Source organism: Arvicola amphibius, chromosome 1 (genome assembly GCF_903992535.2).
Source record: "Arvicola amphibius chromosome 1, mArvAmp1.2, whole genome shotgun sequence".
Lineage (NCBI taxonomy): Eukaryota > Metazoa > Chordata > Mammalia > Rodentia > Cricetidae > Arvicola > Arvicola amphibius.
The window spans coordinates 92,457,647-92,470,298 of NC_052047.1; the positions used below are offsets into that span (position 1 = coordinate 92,457,647).

General features: G+C 41.5%; 1 protein-coding gene across 4 annotated transcripts in view; it reads right to left on the bottom strand.

Moving 5' to 3' along the window:
- Window positions 1–12,652, bottom strand: part of Acyp2 (acylphosphatase 2) — a 172,871-nt gene that overhangs the window by 111,780 nt on the left and 48,439 nt on the right. Inside the window, exon 4 of one of the 4 annotated variants that reach the window (XM_042055463.1) lies at window positions 3,768–4,093. The exons of the other annotated variants lie outside the window; for them this stretch is intronic. Within the exon in view, the coding sequence (XP_041911397.1) occupies window positions 4,000–4,093 (94 nt within the window). The 3' untranslated portion in view covers window positions 3,768–3,999. Of the gene's footprint in view, window positions 1–3,767; window positions 4,094–12,652 lie in introns of those variants that run through there. 4 annotated transcript variants of the gene reach the window in all.

Consider the following 12,652-nt stretch of genomic DNA (forward strand, 5'->3'; position numbering starts at 1 on the left):
AGAAGGCAGAAAGCAACACTGGGCCTGGTATGGGCTTTTGAAAATCCAAAGGCCACCTCCATTGACACACTTCCTCCAACAAGGACACAGCTCCTAATTCTTCCCAACAGCCAACCAACTTATGACTGAGCTTACAAGTATATGAGCCTATAGAGGTCATTCTCATACAAAGTACCACAAGGGTTCAAGCCTAAGTCCCTGAGCACCAGATGATTACCTATTGACATTTGATGGCTTCTGGAGAGTCAGCTTTCTTTATAGGTTTGGCCTCTGGTAAGTTGACTGTGTTCCAGTGATAGCCCCATGCCAATGAGAATATGGACTCAGTGACCTTTATAAAAAGAAGACACAGACTGGGGAAGAGTGGAGGAGGTGGGGTGGATCTGTGAGGAGTTAGAGGGAGGAGCCAGGAGGCTATGACCAAAATACATTATGTGCATGGATGATATTCTCAAAGGATTAACAAAAATATTATATTAAAATACAATTTAAAGACTTTTAAAAGATGCCCTCGGAAAAAGACATAAACATAAACTGGAGCTTCAGACAGCAATGGGAAGAACAGAGTGTCAAGTCAGGCTCAGTGGCTCTTACTCAATACTTCAATATGGACTTGAAGTAATTTTAGACCGCTAATATCAAAAACTGGCTAGCAATTACTGATAAAGAGTTAATTAGCTAAGAGACAATGGTACATGACTTTAATTCCAGCACTTGGGAGGTAGAGGCAGGTGGATCTCTTTGAGGCTGAGAACAGCCTGGTCTACATAGCGAGTTCCAGGATGGCCAGGGCTACACAGAAAAACTTTATCTTGACACCCCCCCAAAAAAAACGGGGGGATGGTGTTGCGGGAGCTCCTTCTGCTCCTTCAGCCAATAGCTGCTGAGATACCATCCCATTAGGGGCGTGGTCTTTCTCTCTTTAAAAAAGCTGCCACTGCCCTCTCTCTCTCTCTCTCTCTCTCTCTCTCTCTCTCTCTCTCTCTCTTTTATTTCCAGTGACTAGTCTCCCTTCCTGATTGCGCAGAGGGCTGTTGTGTAGGACGGTGATCTGTAAGTTATCCCCCCTTAAATAAATAACAATTCTATTAATCATAATTCCAAACTGGTGTGGGATTGTTTGTGACTTACGCCTTCAGGATGGGGTTAACCAGGATTTCCTGCCCGAAGATTCCTAAATCTAGAACCCAGGGTATACTGGATTTCCCTTAGAATGGGAAAGACTCATGGGGACACCAGTTTAAAGTGCTCTCTTGTCCCTTGGTTAACTGCATATTTTCTGCCATCTTTACTCATTCTACACACACACACACACACACACACACACACACAAAATGCATTGGCCCACCAACAGTGTTTCTGCCTCCATCATCACTTCAACTCCTGCACATCACAGGAATGCAACACTTCAACTTCTCCTGCACATCTCATGAATGCAACACTTCACCTCCTCCTGAACATCACAGGAATGCAACACTTCAACTCAGCCTGCACATCACAGGAATGATTGTTCTTAAAAGAAAAAAATCATTTTATTGCCTTCCTCCAGCTAAAACCTTTCTTAAGGAATCCTTGTAGCATTCAGAACTAAGTTAAATTCCTAAGCCTAGAATTTAGCCTTCACTTTTATTATCTCTTACAGACAAGCCAGACTCTATGTATGCTTCCACTTCCCGTGTGCTGCCTACCTCCTCTTCATGGCGCATACTCCCCCTCCATTGTGCTTGAATGTCCAAATTCTACCAGTGTTGTAAAGTCTGAGCTAATCTTCAACCATTAGCTAATCATTGGTCCACGGAGGTTCTGCCATGACTCCGTACCATTTGACAAAATACTCCAATACTGGTAATTAGCTTTCATAGTCAAGGACACTGTAATCCCTTCAGAGTTAAGGACTTTGCCATTTTTAATAAATATTCCTAAAGCCATTACACAATACTTTAAATGGCAAGTTCTCAAATAGAGTGGAATAAAATCAATGAATTTATGAAACTGTTCCTTTTGCCTGAAAATATTTCCCAAACCTCAGGATCTTCTCTCTGCTTCATAATGGTATGAATTGGTTGGACTTTCAATTTTTTTTTGAAGGTATAAGACTATTTTTATTATGGTGCATTTATACAAAGAACATAAAACCATATTAAAGGATAAATAAGAATAAACATAACAGAAATTAATTTGAAAAACAAAATATTCTACTAACAAAGAAATACTGATTGTGATAATTTTGGGTTCCATCTCAGCCATCACTGAGGCCACAAATACATGGTGGCAGGGTGTCAGAATCTGCATAGGTGCTACACTCCTCATAGTACTGCAGGTTACAAGAATTATCAAAAATCTGTTTGACCTCGATGATCTCTTCTTGAGTAAATTTTCTTGGTTCAACACACTTTTCAACATCTTGACAATTTGCGAATTTGACTTCCTTGGCTGCTTTACAGGTAAGATAATAAACATAAATTAACAGCATATGCATAATAAACAGTAGACCGCCAGCAACGCCAAGAAGAATCTTCATTTTCATGTCTAACATCTTTCACACCTGGAAGAGAAGATCGGGCAGAGGAGTTGTCTTCACTCCCAAATTCAGCAGCCACTTGGCCATTGCTGCCCCATGTCCCATCCCCCAGTGAAGAAGAAAGGTCCCAAGCATGGATCTTCATGTATGTAAGTAGAAGGAACTCTGGCCAGGGAGGTCCACACTGACCTCAGGTGGGTAAGAGAGTTTATTTGTGGTTGAAAAGGGATTTGATCCAGGCATTAGTGGCCCAAGACTTTAATCCCAGCATCTGGGAGGCAGAAACTGGTGGATCTCTGAGTTTAAGGCCAGCCTGCACTACAGAGCTAGTTTCCGGGACAGTTTTCAAAGCTACACAGAGAAACCCTTCTTGAAAAACAAAAAAAAAAATCAACAAAATATCAAAAACAACAACAAAAAGAGACTTGATAGTAAAATCCAGATACCAGGAAAGGAGGATGACAGTAGAAAGTGATTAGTGTTCAGAGGCAGTGAAGGACCCTGAGCGAATGAAAAGTCTGCACTGGAGCTTCCCACACCTTCCCAACTGTGCTCCCTGAGTCAACTTCCTCCAGCAAGTACACTGGGGAGAGCTGTTTCATGGACTGAGGGAATGACACTTCAAAATGTTACTGCCCTACACCGCTGAGAAAAAATTATGTTAAAAGCAGGATTTTTGAGGGTTGGGAGACCCCCACAATTAAACAAAGTAGGACATGTTATCTCAGGGTTAAAAAGATTCTGAAGGTGTCCAGCCAACCCCTCGCTGAGGCTGAAACAGGATTGCTGAAACCATGAGCCAGCTCTCTCAGAAGTTTCTTGTGCCTCATTCTGTCTTCTAGCAGGCTATGTGTCTCTCTGCTAAACACTTAACCCTCCCACCAAGTCCCCCTTTCCTGGACTTAGTCTACTATCAGGAACTGGGGAGCAGCACGCCCAGAGACTACAGAAAACAATATGGCTACAAAGCATACTTACCAAAGTTAAGATGTCTAGCACTGAATTAACGACAATTACTTAAAGCACGCGCGTGCACGTGTGTGCACACACGTGTGCGCACACACCTCCAAATAGGAGGAAAGGGTTACTGATATAGGCTACTTCAGAAACCGGCAGTTTCTCAAACCTGTGATTTGAGAAAAGGATCTAAACAACTCTCTTCGAGCAGTTCAGAGATAGACCAATGTACTCCACCGAGGGAGGGATAAGGTCTGCTAGGGATGCTAGAGATTACCACCAGCTCTAAGCCAACCTCTGTGACATCAGCTTCAAGCCCCCTTCCTCACAATGCCGAATTCTGTCCCACCTCTAGGCATATTTTGGCTTCAAGAACTAGAGACTATTTTATATCATTTAAAGTCTAACAGTTGAGAGTCTGCCAATCAGAACCTGGTCAACTGTTTCAATTATTTAAACACAATCATGGATTGAGGTTTTAAACACCCTCAACATCATAAGCTACATGTGTTTGGCTGTGTTCACTTGTACAGTGAAGTGAGGTGAAGCTGTTCACTAGGATTCAAGCGCACACTCAGCGACACTGGCAGGGTCTCACACCTCATGCTTGAATAGCTGCAAAACAAGAAAGTTAAAGAGAATCCCTATTTTAGTCAGGTTAATTGTGTGATTTTTTTCTTGTCAGTTTCTTTTCAGGCTCCATCTTTTTATAGTTTAAAATGTAGGGTCAGGTGGTGGTGGTGCATGCCTTTAATCCCAGCACTCGGGAGGCAGAGGCAGACAGATCTCTGAGTTCGAGGCCAGCCTGGTCTACAAGAGCTAGTTCCAGGACAGGCTCTAGAAACTACAGGGAACCCTGTCTCGAAAAAAAAAACAAAAAAAAAAGCCAATAAAATGTAAGATAATCTAAGAGTAAGTTCCATCCCTCCTACTGAGATTACTCTTGTTTGAGGTTTTGTTCAGAACCCAGATTTCTTACCAGGAACATAAGTAATTCTCTGATGAGCAAGTTTAGTGTTTATCTGAATCAAGTTAACTGAGTCCCTTCCTTTTGGGCCTAATGTTACATCTGTCACCTAGAATCACAGATATCCAAGTATGCCTCTCGACTGGAAGTAAAAATTATGTACAGTTTAAGAAATATATATATAATATATAATTTAAAAATTATATTAAAAATTCTAATACTATGTCTGAGACTCAAGGGTATGTTTTATTTTTTTTTAAATTATATTTGTCAGCTATTTTTTTTCTTTTTCTCATTTTTTTATTCAAGATTTCCATCTCCTCCCCTCCTCCTCCCTCAATTTTTAAAGATTGTTATCTTTATGTGTTCAGTGCTGGTAATAAAAAAGAGCCCCAGATACAGATCATCACAAACAATATCTTGTTGTAGAATTTAGTAAGGGTGAATCAGTTTAAACTACACAAGTGAGCATTAAATTCCAAAAAAGGTCTTGTCCTACTGATTGCTTCCTGCTTAAAGACTACATTTCCCAGCTTCCCTTGAAACAAGTGAAGGCCAAGGATGGAAATGCAGGCTATAGGCTGAAGCAGCGATCATTTGCACTCCTCATTCCACCCCCTATAAAGGGTCACAGCTGTCTTTTTCCACTGGCAGGTGGCTCAACTTCCCACAGATTAGGGTACATGACCCCTCACCATGTGTACCAATAAACATGATCCTCTCCATGAAAGGTCAAATGTCTCTTTCTCTGTCTTCTGGGGCATCTGTTGCCTTGCCCCTGCCCCCAGAAGGCAGCTCCAAACTTACCTTTGGGACCTTTTAACTTCCTACTGTCCTTGTCTACCTATGCTTGGGACCTGTTCTCTCAGGAGCACGGAGATCGGCCAAGGTCACTCAATAAATTAGATAGTCAACAGTCTTCCTGGAACCTCTGGCTTTTGTAGCCTCTACCTCTATGAATGATGCAACTCACAAAGATGGAGTCTCTAGCTTGGTGGGTTGTATTGGTGTTCTGGGTAAACCCAGCCTCGGGCCCTGTAGGTGATGGGCAGTGCAGGCTCCCAGGCAAACTTTACTTTTCACTCCGCACCTCTGCCCTTCCCTCTCTTATTTTCCTGTCTCTCTAACACAGTCTGGCCCTCTAGGCAGGAAGCCATATTCCATTCAACAAGACCACACATGCAACATAGCCAAAAAGCAGGACAAAGTAACCTGTGGGACCTAACTTGGAGGTACCAGTTAATTCAGGGGCTAACAGAATACCTCTCCTCCATCTTGTCCTGAAACTCACTTGGTTGAAAGCACCTGGAAATTTCCACTGGCTTTGAAAACTTTGGTCAAGAATTCTGGCTGGTGTGGCAAAGTTTCCCATTGCCCTGCAATTCTCTGACACTCACTTTCCAGGTAGAGTTCATCAATCTGACACTCAGTGCATGTGTCAAGTGACTGTATTCTGAGTCCTGTTTTACCTTGGTCCGGAACCCCTCGTGTGTTCCAAATTGTCTCATACAAATATAAGATATACCCTTATCTTGGCTGCAGTCTAATCCAAAAAAGCTCCATTTGAGAGACCTCATACCAAGTTCACTAGTTTGGCTCCAAGTCCAAATCTGACCTCGATATACATTGGACAAATAGCCACGGTTGGCTCAAATTTAGAACTTTTTATTTGAATGTCTAAAATTATTTTAGAGCACTTCATAAGATGGAATGGTAGTGTGATCTGCGTCCCCGCCCCATACAAGGCTCAGTTCAACTCAACTTTCCCCTCCCTGCCACTCAGCTCCTTCGGTCTGCACCCTGTAGTAAGAAATCCAGCAGAGTCACTGTATCTAGGGTAAACATCAGGATGAATAGTTTCTAAGTACTTTGACCTTGAAGAAATCATTGTGGAAAATAGTGATTGTTTCTGTTATCTATAGAGTTTTTCTGAAGGAGCTCTACAGTGTTGGCACGACTTTGGTCACAAGACAATCCTGGTACACCCGGAGTGTCTTGCATTATTGGGTACTGCAAACAGCACACAACAAGGACAAGACTGCAGGGGTATGATTTTTTTTCTCTGTGAGTTCAAAGCCAGCCTACTGTACAAGAACTGGTTGCAGGACAGGCTCCAAAGCTATAGCAAAACCCTGTCTCGAAAACCCAAAAACAATAAATAAAAAAAAGTTTCCTTTAAAGCCCTTATCCTGACTCTGACAGGGAGAACAACAGAGCAGCCTAGGAAAAAAAATCTTAACGTGCTATTTTCAATAAAGGCTAAGAGAAGTGTGTGTGTGTGTGTGTGTGTGTGTGTGTGTGTGTGTGCATGTATGTGTGTCTGTGTGTGTGTGTGCATGTATGTGTGTCTGTGTGTGTGTGTGCATCTGTGTGTCTGTGTGTCTCTCTGTGTGTCTGTGTCTGTGCATGTGTGTGTGTGCGTGTGTGTGTGTGTGTGTGTGTGTGTGTGTGTTGTGCAAATGGGTAAGTGAAGTCACAAATGTTTAGCTCTCTGAAATCTCCCCCTTCATGGTTTTGCTTTAAAAAATGTTCTCCCGTTCAAGGTTGTGGATATCTTTGAAGCTTTTACTGAAATGTAAACTTTCTTATTTCAGGATCTATATAGAAATATTGGGGCATGTGTAATAGTAAAAAAAAATGGCTCAGGTCCACAAGGGGCAGCGGGTCCCAGGCAGGGAGCTGCACACTGCAGGTGAAAGATCTCAGAGGGTCAGCCCTTCGCATGAGGAGCTGCAGCAGGTGAGAGACAGAGACGGATAGGCAAGCCATGCAGAGTGAGGTTGGATATTTATTTAGTGGGTTATGGAAGGGAAAGGGGTAAAAAGGAGAAAAGGGGAGAAGGGGGAAGAGCAGAGGGAGACAAAGAGAAAGAGAAACACAGAAACAGAGAGAGAGAGAGAGAGAGAGAGAGAGAGAGAGAGAGGAGGGGGAGAGAGAGAAGAGGAGAAGCTACCTCTTCCAGAGGAGATGGAAAAGAAGGGCACTCAGGCTGGAAGCTGAAAGAAGAGCTGCTAGTCTCAGTGGAGGGGTGAGTGGGTGGGGCTTGTCTCTTAAAGGGACAAGACAAGCCATTACAGCATGGTTTTTAAGAGCTGTGAAATTTCAAGCAAAAAAAAAACTTAAAACTTGAAATAAAAAGGGGTTAATAATTAAAATATATGTATTGGTAATCTTAATTTGATAGAACCTATCATATATATGTAACTTGAATTCAAATCTTATCTAATGCCCTCTCAACAGTTAGCTTAAAACTTGTAATAAAGAGGGGTTAATAATTAAAATATATGTATTGGTAGTCTTAATTTGATACAACATATCATATACATGTAACTCGAATTCAAATCTCATATAATGCCCTCTCAACAGTTAGCTTAAAACTTGTAATAAAGAGGGGTTAATAATTAAAATATATGTATTGTTAGTCTTAATTTGATACCACATATCATATATGTAACTTGAATTCAAATCTTGTCTAATGCCCTCACGAGGATGGAAGCAGACAAGTGACTTGGCCACCATCTTTACTAGTGTTTATAACATTGTATATTTAGAAGGAAAATACCACATGACTTAACCACCATCTTGGTTAATGACCACATGGTATGACACACCTATGGCAGCACCCACAGAACTAGTTCTCCTGAGCCCACTGGTTACCATAGTACCTCCTTTTAAATTAGAATAAAGAGACAATATCAAGCCTCTAAGACATTTTAGCTAAGGATAAATTTTTTGTTTGATGATTTTTGTCCTGAGAATGAAAAATAAGAACAAAATCATGAACAAGGTTTATGGAAATAGAACTAAAGAATAGCACCTGTTTGAAGATTAAGTTTAATAAAGTCCAAAGTGATCTGTTCAGTCTAACAGAAACTGACTTAGAGATGTATGTGTAACCACTTATGTCTTTGCTAAATTTGTTAAGTTTTAGCTATTTGGAGAAAATAAGGCATTGAAAACTATGATATTTTATAAAAATACACGATAAAAGGACAATGAAAATGAGTTTCAAGTTTCCCAAGGGCTGTACTAATGGTTTAAAGTTTATCTTGATACTAAAGGGTCTCTACAATTGTAAGTTTTAAGGATCAAACTTAAAAGAAATAAAATTAAATCCTAACCTTATGAATTCTATAAATTTTAAAATTTACTAACTTGCTATAAACTGTTGAAGATAATTAGGATATAAAAGCAATGGTCAGCCACCTTGTAAATGGTCAGATTCTTTATGTTTGCAGCCATGCTAAGTACAAATGTAATCAATTTACAGAGCCAAGCTCGGAGGGAAAGACCAGTTTATATCTCCCATTATATTGTCTTCTGTACATGTTTTCAAGAGTCAGTCTAAAGCAAGTAACTCAAAACAAGTTTAAAGTTAACTTAAAGTTTGTTTAATGTAAAATAAATTTGAAATCAAGTATATTTAAAAATTGCTTATGAGAAACTGAATAAAATGGATTGAGTAAAATGGATTAAATTTACAATACTCTTGCATGGCACGGTGTCCCCAGGCTCAAGTAGTTCCCTTGAGCACAATCCCACTGTAGTAAGTTGCATGCTACCCTCATAACAGGACAAGAAGATATGGAAAATAAGACCTGTCAGAAGTCTGCTGCTCCTTCTCCTAGCTACATAGCTCTGACAGTATGGCTGTGTAGGTCAAACCAGAAAAACTCCTTATGTGTAGGAAAGAGAAATTACTCCTCATGTCTCACATGCCAGGCAGACAGATTCTCTTGTCCAGTAAAGGGTCTTAGATTCTGCACATACATCCTAAATGTCTCACAAAACGGAGAGACAAATGGCAGTTACTCTATCCTCAATGTCTCCTGAACTAATATACGAGGGCACTATGAACAGGGGACTCTTGTACGTAAGTCTACCAGCTGTTGTGGAATATTATTTGAAGATGCGCTGCATTTGTTTATGCTGTGGAACATTTGTTTAATGATGCAAAGATGTTATGCCTTCTTATGTTGCTTTTGTTTAACTCTATGAAGTTGTGTTCTTTGCCTGTCTAAAACACCTGATTGGTCTAACAAAGAGCTGAATGGACAACAGCTATGCAGGAGAAAGGACAGGTGAGACTGGCAAGCAAAGAGAATAGGTGGGAAGAGAGGATGGAGGAGTGAGAAATAGAGGAGAGGAGGACATCAGGGGCCAGTCACCCAGCTACACAGACACCCATAGAGCAAGAAGTAAAGAAAGTTATGTAGAATAGAAAAAGATGAACAACCTCCACAGGAGCAGGTACAAGGGACCCACCACTGAGGGAACAGGCCCGAGCCAGAGTCCTCTGTGGGACCAAGTATGAATCAGTGACCTCAGAGGTAGCAGGCCTGAGCCAGCAATCTCGGCCAGAGCAGGTCTGAGCCAGCAGCGTCCACCAAAACAGGCCTGAACCAGCAATCTCCACCGGAGCAGGCCTGCCCCCAACAGGAGCAGGTACAAGGCAGCAACTGCCACAGAAGGAGCAGGCCCAAGCCAGAGACCTCTGTGAGACCAGGCCTGATCAGTGACCTCTGTGGTAGCAGGCCTGAGCCAGCAACCTCCTCTGGAACAGGCCCAAACCAGTGACCTCCACCAGAACAGGTCTGAGCCAGCGACCTCTGCCAAAGCAAGCCCAAGGCAGTGATCCCAGCAGAAACAGCCCCAAGTAAGCAACCTCTTTGGAAACAGGCCCAAAAGACCCCCGGTACTGGGGAGCGCTGAGAGACCTTAGGGAACACTGAGTGACCTCTGAAGTGAGTGGAACCATGGCCCTGACTGCACCATGAGGAGCATCCATCTGAGCCTTGGATGCACTGGCACCTGGAAAATTGATTACCACTGATACAGACAGCCCCAACTACACCAGTCAGAGAAAAAGATGGGCAGACAAGGTAAGAACACACTGAACATCACAAAGAGCAAATGACGCAAATAAAACCTGGTAGCCCTAAAACAACAAGACTTGAACAACCAAATAGAGATAAAGCAGAAGAAAATGACCTTAAAAATAACTTTGGGAGAATGTTTGATGCCCTTGAAGAGGAAATAAAAATTTTCCTCAAAGAACTGGAAGAAAAGACAAACAGACCCAGAAAGACAAATATCATATGCACTCTCTCATAAGCGGCATTTACATAAAGCAAAGAAAAACCAGCCTATAATTCATAATACCAGAGAATGTAGACAACAAAGAGGACCCTAAGAGAGACATACATGGATCTATTCTACATGGGAAGTAGAAAAAGACAAGATCTCCTGAGTAAATTTGGAGCATGGGGACCATGGGAGAGAGTAGAAGGGGAGGGGAGAGGGAGGAAGGAAGGGGAGTTGAGAAAAATATACAGCTCAATAAAAACAATAAAAAATTAAAAAAGAAAAAGACAAAAGACTATGGGTAAAAGGTAGACAGGATGCTATGTTAACAAAAGCTGGCTAGAAATAAGTCAAGCTAAGACCGGGCATTCATAAGTAAGAATAAGCCTTCATGTATTTATTTGGGATCTGGGTAGAGGGCCCCAAAAAGCTAAGGGTTAAAAAAAAATCAGCTCCAACAACTGACTCATATGGAACCTGAATACTTGTTCAATTGGTCATACCCTCTACCCTGGTATTCAATTATTCATCTTAGCAAAGGGCTATACTGTAACTACCCACGTTCCCTGATTAAAAGATACTCTGTCATCAAATTCACAGCTTTGGAAAGTTATTCAGAAAATCCGCGTGGTGTCTTGGAACTTTGCTAGACAGTCCTATAAAATGACTCAAATAGTCTTCAATGTGACTTTTAAATTGTCAGTTATGTGCTGAATTTAACTGATTTATTTGACAAAGCTCCCAGGTGCTTGTGCCTTATGCAGGATTCTGATGTAAACAAACAGCTTACTACAGTCACCTTTTCCTTCCATAGAGCTCTGGTGCATGGTGCAGCCAGTTGTACAGTTGCATTTAGCCTCATGCTAACTTTATATTTATCCTTATATTAACTTAATTATGAGTTAAACATTTTCCACATTAACTTCGCCCTTTAATTTCCCCTGCAAAAGTGTACAGCTATTATCTCCTGGCTTAGATTCTGGATCTGTGCTGTCTGTTTAGTTTTGTTGTTGCCTCTAGGATGGACCGTTTTCTGTGACGCTAGCACTTCTAGCCCTTCTACATAATCCATTTGTCAGTTTGAAGCAGTTACAGAGAGACTGGTACCCCAAATCCCTGGAAGCAGTTCAGGTGACCTCTGAAAGGAGAGCTAACGAGCCATGGACCGTTCAACTCGTCCTTCTTTTTACCACTCTTGGCATTATTTTGGGAACTCAGAACTAAAGCTGATGGAACAAAGCCTTCTTTCTATCAACTAACCATTTTGTCTCACCAACTCTCAAAAACCTTAGAGAAATCTTGGATCAGCTGAACATCCTTCAAAACCAACTCTGGTTTGTTTTTTTTTTTGGTGGGGGGGGGATACTCCAGTACTCCAAGACTGGATCTAACTACCATTAAGGATAGGATGTGTGTCCTCTGAGAACAACGATGCTTCCACACCAACAAATCCTAACTGGTTTGAGATGGGACCTAAAGACATAAGGACCTAAAGACAAAAATTCAACCACAAGGCTCCTAATATACGGGCTTCTGATCCCCTTTTCTTTAGCTCCTCCCCTTGGTTACTTCATTCTGCCTAATACCCTCATTCTTATGTTCTTCCCTGACTTTTAAATGTTTTTCTGACTCAGCTCCCCCATTTCCAATGGCTGTCACCCCACAATGTCTCTATTTACTCCACTTTTTTCCTGATACATTAACAAAAAGACCTCTTAGATGCTTTTGAGAAACTGGATACAAGGGAATTTCATGGCCTTCGCCCCAGGCCAAATACAATTCTTTAAATTAGTCTTCTGTTTTCCCCAGTCCCCTTCCTTCAGTGCTCTGTAGCTCCCTACAGCTACTGCTAACTAATTTCGGTACAACATTCCGGATTGGGGCTAGTCATTGCCACCCAGAATCAGCTCTACACCCACTGCATCTCACTGGCTCTCTCTGTCTCTCCAGTCTCCCCACACCACCTTCCTAAGCAATCTCTGTTTTACTTGATAACTAAATCATCTTCTTATAGTCCTCTAATCATTATTTTTCAAAATAATTATTTTGACATGCAGGACAGCAATTGCATGATCAACCGCATAAGATCAAATTAAAACTCTCCTTCTGCTAAGTGACCAGAG